Here is a 17689-nt window from a genome sequence, read left to right on the forward strand (position 1 = left end):
CATAAAATGTAATCAAATATGAGCAAGACATGCCGTACGAGGACGCCACAATTACTGTCTAAATAAATGCAGTGTATAATGCAAAGTATAGATTCAAGAACACACACATGGAAACTCACGTGTGCACATTTATGTGGATGTTTTTCCATCTGCTCCTTGTTTTCAGGTCCCTTTTGGTCAGTTTTTGCTCATGTTTTTGTGGTCTGGATATCTTCAAGAAAAAGTCTCCAAGTATATGATGTTGTCATTTCTCTCTCTCTCGAAGGGTTTATTGTTTTGTTTGGCATTTATGTTTCGTTTGGAGGCAATCATTGAAGAATTTGAGCAGCACGTGTCCTCAGCAATCATAATCATGAAATCCCTACCGGTCTCACACACACACACCAGACACACACGCACGCTAGGCCTGATTACTACTGGGTCTGGTCTGTACAATGTTATAGATACAGATTGAATGTGTCAGTCAGGACCTCACAGGAGGATATCGGGAGAGATGGTAAAGGGCGGAAGGAAGGAAGGAAGGAAGGAGGAAAGGAAGCAAGGAAAATGAAGTTTGGTTTTTAGTAATGAATGAAGTGCAAGGTTGAAATTTGAGTAAAAGGAGGCTGGATTTCAAAAACACAGGTCTGACAGTTAAGATCCTATTCTTGTGTTCTACAAAATATCTCTACATAACAAAGTGCTTTGTTAAAGCTCCATCTCCCTCTCTCTAACACACACACACACACACACACACACACACACTTGCATTGGCCAGCCTAGATGGTCAAGTGCTGTTATAAAGTGCTGTCTAGTGTTCTCTCACTCTCTAAGCCCCCCGAGAGTAGATCAATACTCACTCAGCATCAAGTTACTGCTAATGTCTTCATGTTTTTAACCAGGCAGTGTGTGTGTGTGTGTGTGTGTGTGTGTCTGTCCCTGTCCCTGGTGTGACCCAAGTTATAATTATCATTAAATGTCAATGAAGGCGATAGGAAGAGCTAGACTGCAGATAAGTCCCAAAGCCCTGACTCACAGCGCCTCCTAAGGACCTTCCTTAGAAATTGCAGCCTCAGTAAAGGATGCATTTACTTCTGTGAGAGATAAGAAGGTGAATCATGTCATGTGGCAATGACCTTATGTGTGTGAATCACTACCTTTTGACTTGCAACGTCAATGAGAAGAAGGCCTTTACCTCATATATCCACCTCATCCATTACCAGCCTCCATTCAGCTACTGTTTCACGTCCACAATTATGTTGCTGAGTCATACAGGATAGTTAACACATTAATAATATATGTCTGTCTTGCTGAATCAACAGGTATACATTAACTTGAATAGATACTCTAGATAGCGATCAGTGTGATAAGCGGTTCGCAGGAGTTAAAGGAACATTTAATTAAAACCTATTTATTTTCATAGTTTTGGTCATTTATATCCGCTATGACAACATTGTGCTCACAAAAGTAAATGCAGAGATCTGAGAGCAATAAGTAAGTTTGTCTGACAATCCATCAGGTTTTAAACAAACCAATTTTTTAGCCCAATTCATTAAAAAACTCTGGATAGTTGTCGTACAAAGTGTAGACCTTCGCCCCTGGAGACGGGGGTTGAAGAGTTTGGGCCTGTGGGTGAGGCAGGAAGCATGAGGAGTCACAGGTGGATTTTCAGAAAGATTTAAAACTTTTATTTTTAGCGTATACTCGAAGACAAAACTGACCCATGGAGCATCATCACCACCAACTGCAATACCAACTTTCTAAACAAATAAACTGCAAATAAAACAAAACAGGACTTAGTCTTAAATACAGTCTTAAGAAATAAACAAAATCTCCAAACTAGAAATTGCAATCCCCCCCCCCCCCCCCCCCCCCCCATGATGTGGGGAGCACTTGGTATATTCTGATTGGCCACTTCCTGCATTTAAGAGCTCTGTTTTTGTGGGTGCATCTTTTGCTTTTTTGGCCTTTCAAGATGTCCTTCCAGCAGCAGCACCCAGCAGCAGCACCCTCAGCTCTGGTAACTAAAAGAGAACGGAAATTAGACCAACTACAGAACTGAATGGTGCACTATAAGAGAAAACTAATTTACTGCCAACAATTCTAAATATAGTATGATTATGATGTATGAAACAAAAGCCAGTGTCATAATCATCATCATCATCATCATCATCAGTTTGCTAATGTATGAGCAATGTGGTATAATTATTAGGGCCGCTGTCACAAAGACAACCTGATCGAATACAACAGAATGTTTTTATGCCACTGATCATTTCAGAAAGGCCGCTGTGAGAAAATGGGTTCTTTGTTTAGATTATCAAATTGACAATAAATCCTAGATGTTTGTTTTTGGCCACTAGCATTAGCATTAACATTAGCTGGCTAGTGTTAACCACGTGGCTAATGCTAATGCTAGCAGCCAGAACCTGAGACTTTCTTTGGTCCTGGCTTCATTGTTCGCGACCCAGCGGCAGAACGATTTGCAAAGTGAAAGCGAGGCTTATAGGGAACCAATTTAAATGGTGGTGATTGCGTCATATATTATATTTATTAAAAACATTTTTTCATTATGTCACCATTATGGTTTTTATTCAATGTATTTAGGAGTCCACACACCTAGATCTCAAGTAATATAATCACTACTGAGTGAAATTGTAACCAAAATTCAGACTCGGATTGTATGAAACTGTAATTTCCAATGTGAATTATTTACACAAAAACATTAAGTATAAACACAAAATTTACACAACACTTCTTTATTTCAGTATCGCCACATCATTACAATCGAAAGAAAGTGATGCGCCCCATTCCACCCCTTCTTTCTCTCACCTCCACCTCTCTATCATTCCCTCATCTCTCCATCCCAATCAATCTCTCCCTCCCCCCTCACTAATGCACTCTTTCATGTGCTCTCCTATTTCTCCCCCTCTCTGCTGCCCTCTCTCCCTCACCCTGATGTCTCATGGCCTTTTTGTAGGCCCTCTACATTTTTGGAGGTAATGTGATCCCCCCCCCCCATTTCTCCCCAGGGTGGTCCGCTCCTCTCATTCAAACAACAAGCTCGGGCTGAATGGAGCTGGTGGTGCGAGGGGAGATGGAGATGGAGAGGGAAGAAGGCTTTGGGAGAGGATGGAGAGTCGGATAATGGGTATGTAAAACAGCCATTAAATCTCATCCTTGTTCATTCATATCTTGGGTGTGCATACGTAATGCATCACATCAGGCGAGTGGATCTGTGTGTTTGTGTCAGTATCGTACCTGTACCATCTGTTTAGTCACATCCAGCAGCTGCTCCTGTGTTCAGCCTACAATATCAAGGCGAACTCAACATTGTCTCAAAGCAGCATTTCCATTCAAATCCAAAATATATATATTATCAAAGGATGTAGGCTATTCAATGTTTTCAAAGAAACCTATATCATTTTATATAAAAAGTGTCCGACGTACACATGCAGAAGACATGGAGCAAGATAAATATTCATTAATGCTACACACTGTTCCTTTCAGTTTTCTTGAAACTATTTCAAAATAAATACATTTATACAATTAAGTATGTTGGTCACCTTTACAATTAAACGATTCTTAGGCTCGTGATTCAAGCAAAAAGGTCATCACCTTATCAGAATAAATGGAATCAGTAAACACAGTCTGAACTCAACCTAATACCAACCTAGTGTTGGTGATGTAGGACACTCTGTTTTCCAGGTCTAGAAGTCATGTATTTTCTCATCGGTTCCTGTTTTGTAGTTGACACATCATGCTTTTGTTCTTTCCCTCTTGTCCTTCTTTTGTTGTTCTCATCATCTCCTCTCTTTCATGCTCCCAATTCACCTCTTTTTCTGCCTCAGGCTGTCATCCTCCCTTCCTGTCATCCCCGAGCCATCATGTTACCTTGTCAAGGGACACACACACACACACACACACACACACACACACACTCACCTATACATACCACTGCGGTGCCCCAGACAGCCCTCCACAATGTGGATGCCCCAAGGGAGCTTGGGTAACTTAGTCCCCTCTATCTGCCAACTGCTGTGTCACAAAGAGGCTCGCATTACACACATGCGCACACACACGCGCACACACACACATACACACGATCACATAATTAAACACACACTCGGATACACAAGCACACACTCAATATTTAGCCATGCAAATACAGTAGATTACATGACACACACACTTTCAGCTGCTAAGTCTCATTCGTTGCAGAGCTTATAACGAGTGAGAGAGAGGATCAAGAGAAGGGGAAACAGTGAATGTCCTTATACCAATAGGAACGCTTTAAGGCCTGACACACACTCAACCAACCTCAAATACAAACTCACTTTCGAACAATTCGCGCTGACAAAGTTATTTCAAGGACAGTAATTTTGTCATCCTGGATTAAGTCACTTTTTCATCAACTATTTAAATGAAAATCATTTCGTCCTCACTTGTCACCTTTCTGAGTGCAAATGTGTTTAACCAAGTCTGTGTTTGTGTGTATGTGGGTGCGTGCTTGAGGTAGGAGTTGTTGGTATTGGCTGCAGGACTGAAGTTTAGCTCCAGTTTGGCTTCGAGCTACAAACCTCAGACCTGCACACACACACACACACACACACACACACACACACACACACACGTACTGTGGTTTTTTAAAGTGTATGGAGGGAATGCTGTGGTCACACCTGGGAATGCTCTTTCAGCTAACCTGCCTAACGTTTTTGCTTTCTCAATCATTTCCCCTCTCTTGAGGTGGAAAGTAACAAATTACATTTACTTAACTTGTGTTTACTTCTCCTTTTTAAGCAGGCTTTACTTATAGGAGTAAGTGTACAGAGTATTTTAGCTTTTAGGATAAAACAACATTGATTTCCAAATATTGGCCATAAAACCAAAGTCTTCCTAAAAGCCGTGTTAGACTAGAGTACATATTGTTTTGCATTGAAATGTGACCGCTTCTTGTAAAATTCTTACAACGAACTCTCATTTAGTAAAATCCCAGCTTGTGTGTCTAATTTGGGTTGTACTAACAATTCTGTATAGTCTGACATTTTTTGAGAGTTTGATGAGAAGATCATTACCATACTGTTTGTATATTAGTCTTAAGTATGAAGCTACTACCAGTAGCTTAGCTTGGCTTGAAGCTGGAAATAAGGGGAAAAAGCTAGGCTGACTCGGACCAAAGGTAACAAAATCTGCCGACCAGAATCGCTTAAAATTCACTAACTCATCAAATGACAATTTGAGATATATGTGGAGAGCAATTTCTTGGTTGATGAAAGACAGAGACAGGCTAGGTGTTTATGCTTGGCTAGGCTATCTGCTAACTCCACCCTCCATGTTAACAAGAATAATATGATATAATATGATCTTTTCATCTTACTCTTGGAGACAAAACCAATAGGCATACTTTCCGAAAAATGCTGAACTGTTTCTTTTAATTTTCTCATATGTTGCCTCATATCTGTATGTTCTTAGCTTAATCTCTCCCCCCTCAAATTAAAGGAAATACTATAGTTTCTATTAAGTTATATCTCAACTCCCTAAATGAATGGATCACACAGTCCAGGGGTAAAACCAATACAGGAGAGATTATAGTGAAATGCTACCCACCACCCACCCACACACACGCACTTGGTCGCTGTCACATTGTGTATGATGCACATAGTAACACATTGTGAATTTTAATTCTGATTTGATTGGAGTTAAAGTTGTTTTAAGCCAGAGTTAATGGATTTAGACTGGCTCTAATCCTGGTTTAATTGAGGCCTGTGCTACTTGCCTCTTTCATCATCCTGGACTTTGGCCCATCATAATCCAAGTGGTGAATTAATCAACCACTTTATGGAGAGTGTGGGGTGTGTGTTTTGTAAAGAACATGGGAAATGAATACATGGTCTAATCAGGCTATCTATATGTTTTTTTGTTGTTTGTTTTAAGATCTGGTCCATCAGCACTTAGAGGATAGCTGGGTCATTCTTGACTTACTCTCTTGGCCGTGTGTGTGTGTGTGTGTGTGTGTGTGTGTGTGTGTGTGTGTGTGTGTGTGCATTCTTCACCGTGCGCACTTGGGTGCATGCTCGCTCTCTCACTCCCCATCCCTATGTAACTGGAGCCAACCCTCCCCTGTCAAAAATAAAAATCATTTGTCCGCTGCACAAGTGTGTCCATTAAAAATGCATGGTGGAGGGAGCTGGGAGCCGCTAGGGAAGAAAGCTGATATTTTGCTCTCCGGAAGGGCATCGGAGTACCAAGGTGGGCAAATGGCATCCAGAGAGAAAGAACGGGATGGAGAGTGAGGGTGATGTGAATGGGTGAGTAGGTGGGTGTGGTGGTTTTTGTACCCCCAGACAGCACAGTCTTAACATGCTGATGAAACTCAACTTGTGGGGTCTAGTGAAAGTGCCTCTCTCTCTCTTACTGACCCTCACATACACATATTTAAAACCTATAGATCATCTATCACAGTGAATTTAAGGCAGGTACACGGGAGAAGATGCAACACTGCGCTGTATACTTTTTGGGAGAATGATCATGTGTACAAATAAAATTAGCTCAGTTGCTTATAGTTAGTTCAGTTTATTCAAAATACATATCTGTGGCATTGACTCCTGTCTCATGACTGTCTGCAAACCCTTCCTCTTCTGTGGAGCTCCGACTGAGGAACTTGGATAAATGTGGATGGTGCAACACAGCTAATTTCCTACAACAGCTTCCTACATTTTGGACTCTCCGTTCCCTCGTAGGACAGCTCTGTCGAGATGTCTTGCTTTGAGCAAATGTCACCAAAAGTGCAATTTAAAGTGAAAAATTGTGGCGGTCGATTTATTTGTCTCTGCAAATGAAACACTCTTCCCGGAAATTACATTGAAATGAATGTATTTACCCACCAAAATGTGCTGTTTTGATTGCTGGTGTGACTGGGAATTTAGTGTTTTGCAGCAGCAAAAATATATCTGAATTTTTGAATGTAATGTTCTTGAAACCTCAGCTTATGCTTGATATTAGGTTTGAATCTGCTCTGTGCCAACTGTAAAGAGGAGGTAAGGGAGTTGGTGGACAGCTAAATGTCAAAATATAGCTGACAGGAAATTGTGAAAGAAATACAGAGGTAATCTGAATAAAGGCACAGCAGTGTGTTTTTCCTTCAAACAATCACCCCTTTAGTGTTTGACCTTTCAGCTGGCTTTTATTGAATCATTTTTTAACTTTTGGAACCGCATCTCGTTGTGTAAGAAAATAGACTGTAACTGGAAAAGCACTGAGTTTTGAGCAAGACCATTCCCGACATCCTCTTCCGTGTTTGAGTTGTGCTGTGTTTTACCGCCTACACTCTACTGTAACCGATCAGTTATCCACACAGGTATTATATCACTTAATTTGCATATGAAATGATGCAGCATATTTGAACTTTTGGTCAGCTCTAAATGCTATGTCTGCATTTAGTATAGGCTAGTTATTTTTAAATTAATTTGTTGCCTTTGTGAGTTTCTCAGTACTTTGAGTGACTTTAAAGTGGTGTCTGTTTTTCATTTTTCATGTTTTTATCACTAAAAAGAAGGGATGTCATTTTAACAGGTGTACTATTGGACGGTCTGTATTGCCTCCTTTTTTTTAAACAGGAAAACTAAAGATGTGTATACATTGAATGTCTTTCCTACTTTCTCCATCTGCCAGTCTCACACTTTTCTTCCTTTCCATAAGTGTACAGTAGTATTACAGTTTTCCACTCTCAGTGGCCTCTCAGAGCTGTCATTGGAAGAAAAGTGCTGTTGTGAGTTGCGTAACTCCACTCACCAGATAAATCTGTCATAATACAGGTGTGTGTGTGTGTGTGTGTGTGTGTGTATTAGGTTTTTTTCATGGTGTCAAACTTGTGGCCTTTCATCCTAAACTCATTAAGAAAGTAGTTGATCAGAATATTCCATTACTGTCCAATATACTGAAGTTAAATTTTTGCGTTAAGGTAATAACTTGTGAACATTTTGTCTTTTTTTTCTCATTCACATTTCTTTCTGTCATGCTAACTCTTTTTTTTTTGTTTTATTCCACTGTGAACCTCTCTCTTGTGGGACTCACTGTTTTCTTTCCTTGGTCTTGTCCATCTGCTTCCTATAACACTGGGGCAGTCTGATCTGGTTTGCAGAAACCCCCTCTGAAAAATCTGACATTTATTCACGTACAACCAAAATAGTCCCTTTTTTTTTTTGTCTCCCCCCAACAAAATAACCCCACTAAAAACACGGTCCCGGCCCTGTTTCGATAGGGTGGTCGAATCTGGTCCCAATTAAAACGGCGACCCCCTAAATTTCCTTCACACCCAGCTTGAGGAAGACCCCAGATTAGAGGAATATTTTCCTTAATGCCGACTTTACTTTTTGCGGAATTCCTTGGGATAATAATTGAGCCCATGTGTGCTTGGTATTCCGAGGTGTTCCCGTCTTGGTAGCTGTGGATAAAAATGGCATGTTGTTACAGCCATCAGGGCGGGCACAGTTTTGACAAATCTGTTTTGTTTTTTCCCCCTTCCTTTTCTTTTGGGTTTTCACCACAATCCTTGGAACGTTGTTTGGAATTAATAGAAGGGGATTTTAAATTTAAAAAAAAAGTCTTGGTCACATATCCATGTGGCAGGAGGCGGAGGCTTAATTGAGATCAAATAAACAAAGTCACCTGTGAGTGATTTCAGCTTATAATGAGACACATGTTCGCTAGTTCAAATGTGCGCACACACAAGGCCGCATGCTCACATACACACTCACCGCCTCAATTTGATAAGCACTAAAGCAGGTGTAGTGAAATCCTGCACATGCTAGGCGTCCACGCAAACACCAGATTTTTGTCCAAATACACACGTACGCAGACTCACCGAGGATTAGCCTCGGCTTCTCATAAACTCCGTGACTCAACAGTGAGAGCTTGTGTTCTGCTCCCCCATGCAGTGACCCATCGTCCTCCCTCTGGCTTTGTGAGTGCTCTGCTCTAACCGCGAATGAATAGCCACTTGTTCAATAAACCCGGGACGCTGCTTAGGTATCATAGTTGTCTGCACAGTATTATTCTAAGTGCTTATATTAAGAAAAGCATCAGGACATTGTCTGACTCTCTGCTCCTCAGCTGACGGTCCTGTACCTGTGAGTGGTCTGTGGAGATTTGTGGGAGTCTGACTTTGATTCATGTCTTCCTAATTGTAATAGACCTGAATCCTCTTAAAACAACATGTGGATAATTCTTATGCACACACAGACCCACATATACAGAGGCGTGTGTGCATGCACGACATAGAAATACACACACACACACACACTCCACACACAGGTAATTGTGCCCACCTGGGAAAACATCATTTAGTCAGGCGCCCCTTCCTTCTACTAACACTGCTCTTACAGCATGGTGCGTGTGTGTGTGTGTGTGTGTGTGTGTGTGTGTGTGAGAGAGTGTGAATGTCTGTGTGTAAGCATGACCTCCGTTACCCTTTATATGCTCTTTGATCCCAAATTGCATTTGACTATCAACACTCTAAGCCCTAAACCATCCAATTACAATACTGTATTATATCGGCTTAGCAGTTCAAGGCTTTGATGAAAATGAGTGTGCTTCTCTGTGCAGACAACCAACCATGTTGTAGTATAGTCCACCATCCAACCCTAGTCTTCCACATGTCAAAATACATACTTAACAATGTAATAATGAAAATAGAATAGCCCTTTGTTGTTTCGGTTGTTTTCTTGTCTCCTACCTTGTAAAAGTACTGGCTTCTAGGTGCAGATTAGTCCATATATATTATTGTAACGTACTCACCAAAGCCTGTGCTGACAGCTGCTGTGTTTAGGTCAAATTCCTTCACAGTCTGCTGAATGTACTTTAGACTACATAAATCTGTTTGCAAGCATGTACTTCAAGGCTTGAGGCACAAACATTTCACAGTGAAATTTATTGTACGTGCTGTATAATGGCTCAGGAGGAGGAGGACAACGGTTGAAAGCACCCAAGCAGTGATGGAAATTCATCTGCTCTACTGTAACAGCTGTGTGTGTGTGTGTGTGTGTGTGTGTGTGTGTGTGTGTGTGTGTGTGTGTGTGTGTGTGCGTGCGTGCGCGTGCGTGCGTGCGTGCGTGCGTGTGTGTGCGTGTCAAGTTGTTTGAGCTTTGATCCGACTATGATGACTGACAGGCTGCAGCATCACTTTTAAACTTTAACGCATTAAAAGTAGTTTCGGAAAAAAAAGTTATTTCAAAGCTTTAAGTGAATTTCTACAAAAGTCAGCAAAATAAAATACAATATGTTTTTTTAGCAACTAGAATTTATCAAATGTGGCACGATTACTAAATTAAAGGAGTAGTTTACTAGAATAGAAAGAACTGTGTGTTTTCTGTAGTATGTGATTGTAATTTAGCATCTTTCTTTTCAATAACTAACTCATTAATGATATTCAATATTATTCAAGGGGACTAGCCAGCTCTCTCGATAATGTTTAAAGTTGGCTCTAATCGTCAAATGTTACACGTCTCTATGAATGTAGACCTTCATACCGGTACAAATGTACAATGGTGTCGCTTTCCCTGGAAGATAAACTGGCAAAACTTCAAACTGCCAGACAGCAGAGCAGTTCTACTAAACAGAGAAAACACACTTTCTACATATTAAGTCAGATAGATGAAGTATCAAAGTATTAATACAAGCATACCATGATGTGTACATCCTTTTCTTTCACACCTGCAACACAAAGAATGAAGGAGCCACGGACGGATAGTTTACTGCATAGATGACTCCAGCAATGACGTAAAGGCCACAAGTCTCATGACACCTGCTGTGCTCCTTTTAATAAGCACAAACTGATGCCAACAATCACACGCATGTGAGTATGCCCATAAACATGGGTAGGTGATCTGGTTAGGCCTTAACTATCTTTGGCATCTCCTCTGCTCTGGTGGCTGCTGTGCCAGGCCGCCCAGGCTGCCATACCATCTGATACAAATTGACACCACTAGCAGCTGTTCCTTAACCTCAGTCATGTTAGTATATCTGGCTGTTTTTTTTTTTTTTTGTCTAATGCATGATGAGCTTGTGGCTTTGCATACTCTTGAGCTACACATTGACGTCCAACATTCATGATATGTAATGTTCAAAATGCACAAGAGGCAGACCGGTCACAGCGGTCGGCACTATTTTACCAAAACCTTTCCACAATTTGAGTGACGCTTCCTCACTCCTACACCAACACTGAGCCCTACATCGTCTCCAGTTTGTCCAATTGCTGTCCTCCATTTGGTTGCTGCACCTTGTCATCATCTCAGTGTCCATAAATCCTCAAATATACATGCGATGGGTGATTATTTCTCACTTCTCTCCCCTCTCTATTTCATGCCCTTATTGCTTTTGTTGACGTTCACAAGTTTTCATGATAGGGGATCCTCTGCTGCCATCTACTGGTTTAAATAGATACTGTTAGCAGGTTCCTGAAAGGTATTTTTAAAGAGGTTTTCTCCTTTTGGAATTTAGTAAATAGTAAGTTATGGACATTAGTGTGCCATATTAAATTATTATCTTAAAGCTATACATATTTGAAGCAAAACAGTTTAAAAACAAAAAGTGTAAAGCTTTCCTCCTCTCTCACACAAAGACAACAATAGAATGGTAAGTATATTGATGCTCAACATCTGGCATTTATCACATGACCTTAAAGCCTGAATCTGATGAAGAGAGTGTACCATTTTAGGTTTACAATATATGATCACAGGTGAGTTCAGCATGTGAGGTAAAGTATTTCATAACAGCAGATCCTTAATGTAACTCGGCAAAAAGCACGCAATCTATGACCATGTAAACAATCACAGCAGGCTTCTTGCAACGCCAATATAATACAATTTGGAACAATTTTATAAATGACAATTAAGATGAATGATTACTGTGTTTTGAGAAGCCCCAGTCATTAGAAAGGTATGGAAACATACATTAGTATAACACTCTCATTGGGGAGGTTATAGGGATGCCTGAAGTCCAAAGATGTTCCCAAAAGTATACTGTGTCCAGAAGATGGCAGTCTAAGAATGCTACATGATGGTTGTGTTAGAGTGGGTCCCGGGGAGAGTTTTGGGATGGTAATGACATGTACAGTATGATGTAACATAAGAGAAAGAGTGATGCGTTGCTTTTTGCAGACGACTCAATGAGATCTTCCGAATAAATAGCTTTTAAAGTATAATGTAAAAAACATATGTCTTTCTATTGGCTCATCTGTCCAATATTTATGTATAGAGGGATGAAGAGAGATGTTGGAATGCACAGTATAAACTGTTGATTATAGCCTTCACACTTTTACATCACCCCCGGAAAAACAGTCATGCTAATATACGGTAAGTGATCTGCGGGTGGATGGGAAACATGATGGGATCAGCTGGAACACGATGTGATTTCTTTCCTCCTCTCAGCCCGTCGAGCTTTTTCACATCACAGTTTGGGCAGCCGTCCAACAAAACAATTAACAAGTATGGGAATCCCGGCCCTGCTCTCATGCAGACCCCTCCCTACCCTTCTCTATCTCTCTTCCTCTCTCGCTCTCTGCAGCTGGCCCCGAGAGAGAGGCGGCCAAGTTTATTTTCTCCACGGTGGTCCCTTTGAGGTGGCGGCGAGGCCCCTGCCACGCCGCCGCTGATGTATTAGGTGAGGGTCCTTGAAGAGATGTCGGACTCTTTTATTACTACAGCACTCAATCTTATTGTTACTGTCCTTTTCACATATAGGAAAAGTAAAGGAGTAAGTGTGATTTAGGTCATCCACATCCCTCCTGTTAGTCACTGAAAAGTAGTGATGAATAAAGCAAAGTTAGCAGCCTCAAAACTAATGGAAATACCTCCATGGCAAGAAAATTCTGTCTCTTGGTCAGAACCATGTGATGATGTTTGAGAGCTGAAAAAAAGCTTGTAAGTGGACCTTGAATTAGTATTGTTTTACTTATTTATTATTATAAAATGTTACGCTCAGTTTAAATATAACTGAAATATAAAATATTTGTGATTGGTGGATACAGAATATTTTTTTAAATGAAACTGTTTCACGTGCTTATCATTGGTGTCAGATTAGTAAATTAGTAAAATTAGTAATTTCTTATAATACACTCAAAGAATAGAAAGTATCCCCCCTCATTAGGAAGTCGAATGGCTCAAGGCAGTTATAGATTATGGAATTATCATTACAGAGGCATTACTGTGTAAGCAGCATTTTAACAGTACCACTGAGGTCACTGAGGTCATGTCCTGTGAAAATATTTTTATGAATTTAAAGGTTTTAGTGTCGTGGCCTGAAGTGATTCTGTACTGTACTAAGAAAACACGCGTGGGTTATTTATGCTCATTCCTATATGAAATATAGATGGAAGATATTTAAATTGAACCACATTTTCAATAAAAATAAATCAGTTTTTCTCATTTGTATAATCTTGGCCATAGCCCATCCTAACTATAATTGTAGATAGTTACTTCGGGTGCATTTTGATCTATAACAATGTATCATATTTTATTAACTTATCAAAGGTTCTGTAGGCTAAATGTAACCAGTAGCTATAAGTACATAGTGGAGTAGGCTGCAATATTTGCTTCTGAAATATAATTGTAAAGAGGTAGCATGAAATAAAAAAATATGACAATAAAGTAAGTAGGCTAAATGTCTCACATTACCCCCCCCCCCCCCCCCCCAAAAAAAGCAATGCAATTTTGCTTGCTTGTACGTGTGTTGGAACATGGCCTTTAGAGTGGAGTGCTTTTTTTTGCAGGATGCCTTCTTAAATAGTGAATGAACAATTTATGTTACAGAGAGAGTAGGCATATGCGAGATATATAGATATATACAGAAAGGGGGTGAAAGGAGAGGGAATCCATGTAAAAAAAAAAAAAAAAAGAGCGAGAGAGAAAAAAAGACAGGGGCCGCGTGTCAGCCTGCATCAATAACTGTCTGCATGATGTAAACATAGCGGTCATAACCCGGGCGAATTAAAACAACTGGTCTGGGCGGGATTAAAGCTCAGCCCGCAGGTTTTCTTTAAAATGTCTAAAATGTCCTCTGACCTCCAACAACTCGCGCCGCACCGCTCTTCACTTCTGATTGGCTGACTCCAAAATAGTCCATCCAATCAGTGCACATCAGTGACAGTTAATACAACTCACACTTGACACTAACTCCGAAGTGATATTTTTCAGAAATAAATGTGTGTTGTGTCGCTGTTGGCATTACATGAACTTGTATCATTTATGGCCTAACAATTGGTCAGATATTTAAAAGAGAAATTAAACCAGTATTCGCTAATTATAAATCAATAGAAATGGCAGAAAGATAAACTTAATTTGATTTGCTTAACACTAACTGCATTTAATTTAGGTTCCAAATAATCTTTGAAGGCAGGAGTTTGTTTATGTAATGACATCCACGTCCACTGTTATCTTATAGAAACAACAGAGAGACACTTATCTGCACTGACGCTTCGTTGGTGCTCAGGTTCTGCTATTCTGAAGGAGTGGAGTGATAAGAGGGGTTACTAGGTCAGAGCACCGGCCCACACACGCAAATGAAACACAATAACTTAATAAAAAAAAAACATTCAACACACAAGGTGTAAAAGTGATACAGATATATTTTATATACATGTAATCTGTACAATTTGAGACAGTGGCCGCGTTTCACGTGCACATCCATCCATCATAATGCAGCAGCCGAAACAGGCCTGCATGAGTAAAAATGCATCTGCAGAGTATTAAAAAAAAGCAATTGAAAGCACGCAGTTTATCTTTGAACCAGCAAAGACAACGATAGGTGGCAGAATGCATTTAAATAAAAGTTAAAATTGTCTTTACGGGAACGAAGGAGACAGGATACTGTCTCCGTTATTCCCACTCAAAGTCTGCGGAGATGAGACGTTCAGGTCTGTCACAACCTCTTTTTTTTTTTTTTTTGTCTTGGATAATTATTGCCCCTTTAAAAAAACGCACAGACGTGTCCGCTTGGTTTCGTCAAGACGCCGTCGTTCCACATAACCTTGTGGTGTTCAGCATCTCCTTCAAATCGTTATCCGGCTTACCTGCAACCATGAAAGGCCACGTCTGCGGAGGGAAACACAGTCAGTTAACACCAACAGCTTCTTGGGATGTTAATTCATCAAGCAATCAAATCGAAGTTAAGCAAAAGCTCAGGCCAATTATATGTCAATTAATCACCTGCATGGATCAGGTGAACATAATGAAGAATGGACTATCGCCATATGTTTATGATTAATAATCGTATAAAATGTAGCTTAAGTGTTTTTGCATATCTTTATCTCCTATGTCCTGACACAACAACATTTCAAAGGGTTATTTGGAGATCTGCTAGGCTATGATATTTAATATTGCACAATTGTTTAAGGTATTTTTATTTCATCATTTAAGGCCCAGTGTTACTGTATCTGCATTATTTTGAAAAATGAAAGACCTACATGAAGGCCAATTTGTGGTCTTTGTATTCATTATGCCTCATAAAGGGTAATACTTTCAGTCAGATTTTTTTCCTTGCAGTCAGCATAAATAGGAACAGTTTTCCCCTCTTATGCACCTGCTTCACAAAGCTATCATCTTGGTACCATGAGGCCTAGCAGGAGTCTGCAACCCTTGTTAAAATCCTCATCAATCTATAAATTACAGTCCCTATAGCCTTGAATGAAAAATAATGTTCACATTATTAAGCAAACATACTATCATGAATATTTTAACAAAATCCAATTAATTTAATTATTTTTCAATAGCCTAGATACACTTTCAACTGGGTTCCCCCTTCACTCTATCCCCCAGGCTCACCAGGTTAACGGGGTGGATATATCCGTTTTCATATTTGTCGTTGGCCAATATCTGCCGGAGGTGCGCGATGTAACTGGACGCCAGGCGCAGTGTGTCCAGTTTGGAGAGCTTGGTGTCCGCTGGTACCCAGGGTAAGGTCGTCTTCAGCCGGGAGAAAGCTTTGGACAGGACGCGCATCCTGGCTCTCTCCCGGGCGTTGGCCGCGTTCCTCGGCCCATGCTTGCCCTCCTGCTGTGCCACACCCTTGGATGCCGTTTTCCGGGACGCTGTTTTCCGTTTCTTGCCCGGCGCGTCGTTTGAGCAAGTGCCCTCGCAGTTGGAGCTCTCCTCCGTGCTCTCGTTGGAGTCTTTACCGGAGGAGCCAAACTTCAGGATGCCGTCCAGGAGCTCGTCGTCGACATCGCTGAGAGACCCGGTGGACATGGTGAACTGTCTCCAACTGGAGCGGGCTCAAAACATGGGAGCAGGACGCTGAGGCTGGACAGGAACGAACAGGGTGATCAAACACACGCCTTGGAGATGTGTTCATCAACGTGGAGAGAAGCAGAGAGGAACGGACTTTATATCTTCATATGGCTAGAGAGGGCGTTACCTCATGCTGGGAGGAGACACTGGTGCTGATCCAGCATGCTGGTCCCAAAGGGTTCCAGGACCCCAAGAGACCCTGGATGGGAGAATATGTAGTTTACTTTAACTGCAGTTTAACTCACTGAGTATTCACTCGTTTCAGACAATTGCAGAGAGATTGTTAATTTGGCCTACAGAATCGTTGTTGTTTACATAAGGAACACCTTGAACCATTAGCTTCATGGGGGCTGAACTTTACTTTGTGAACGAATGGACTACCTGTTTAGAATCAAAGGGCTCAATCTGTAATATTCACATACCAAGATTTTAATCTTTGACCCTTTGTCCATCCTGACTGATGTGGTTACAAATATTACTGATGTAAAAATAAAATTATTAGTGATATTTTTTTTTTTTTGAAGTGGTGGCACCTTTTTGGTGCATCTTTAAAACCTGAAGAAAAATGACCAATTATTTTTCTCCCAAACTTTGGTCAACTTGATTTCTATGTTTAGTTTTGTAGATGTTATTGATATAACAATGTTGATTCTCATAATATTTAAATTGGATTTAAAAAAGGCTAAATTGGAATATTTTGTTTTCTACAATATGTTATCTTAAAAAGCTGCTGCTGCTCCTTAGATCCAAATTTGCAAATCAAAAACACTTCAGAGTGCTACTTTTAAATAAATCATAAATCAATGTATTTAATACTTATGATATTGTACACTCAACCTGACAATTAAAATTCCAAAGTATTTGCTATTAGCCTGTTCCACTCACAGGGCCACGTAACTTTCAGCACATCTAGCCAGTTAACAGGATAAAGTGCAAGGACAAGGGGGTGTCACGTCTCAAATGGCAAACTGGCGCCTTGGTCCCCTCTGATGTAATGTATACCCGGCACCCACAATCCCCTGTTTGGCCTTCCACATCATTCCACACCAATGCTCCACGCACGGGTCCACTCAGGGCCAAGTCCAACCAAAACGTCTCTGAAGCTGCTTTATGTGGAAAATACGGATGATAATCATGTGCATCTTGCAGACTTCTTATATATAAATTGTTCATTGTGAGGCTGAAACATGTGTTGTGTGCCTAAAGCAGCACATTTTCATGAAGCTGTAGATCTCTCTTGCTGGGATGCAGGATTTTCTGTGTGTGTGTGTGTGTGTGTGTGTGTGTGTGTGTGTTTGTGTTAGGGTTTATGTCTGAATCCACATCCACAGCTGAAGCGTGTGCACGGATGAGAGGTGTGTCTCTTGAGAGCTGACCTTTAACTCCTTTGCTTCCGGTGTCACATTGCATCTAAACAGGCACCACCACTACCT

The 17689-nt window shown here is 40.7% G+C and overlaps 1 protein-coding gene across 1 annotated transcript; it reads right to left on the reverse strand.

Annotated features, from left to right (window-relative positions):
• Positions 1-13687: 13687 nt before the first annotated feature.
• tcf21 (transcription factor 21) lies at positions 13688-16309 on the reverse strand. Its single transcript, XM_031870440.1, has 2 exons — positions 15792-16309; positions 13688-15062 (listed from the first exon to the last, which is right to left on the reverse strand). Exons 1-2 carry the CDS (start codon positions 16212-16214, stop codon positions 14973-14975), a joined length of 513 nt encoding a protein of 170 aa, XP_031726300.1. The 5' UTR covers positions 16215-16309; the 3' UTR covers positions 13688-14972.
• Between the last annotated feature and the right edge of the window lie 1380 nt (positions 16310-17689).

Source organism: Anarrhichthys ocellatus, unplaced genomic scaffold (genome assembly GCF_004355925.1).
Source record: "Anarrhichthys ocellatus isolate YVR2014 unplaced genomic scaffold, GSC_Weel_1.0 scaffold52, whole genome shotgun sequence".
NCBI lineage: Eukaryota > Metazoa > Chordata > Actinopteri > Perciformes > Anarhichadidae > Anarrhichthys > Anarrhichthys ocellatus.

Excerpts from the sequence above, each read along its gene's own strand:
- tcf21 (XM_031870440.1), bottom strand. The coding sequence starts at position 16,214 with ATGTCCACCGGGTCTCTCAGCGATGTCGACGACGAGCTCCTGGACGGC. Across the intron at positions 15,063-15,791 it reads ATATCCACCCCGTTAACCTG|ACGTGGCCTTTCATGGTTGC; the intron begins GTGAGCCTGGGG and ends TTCCCTCCGCAG.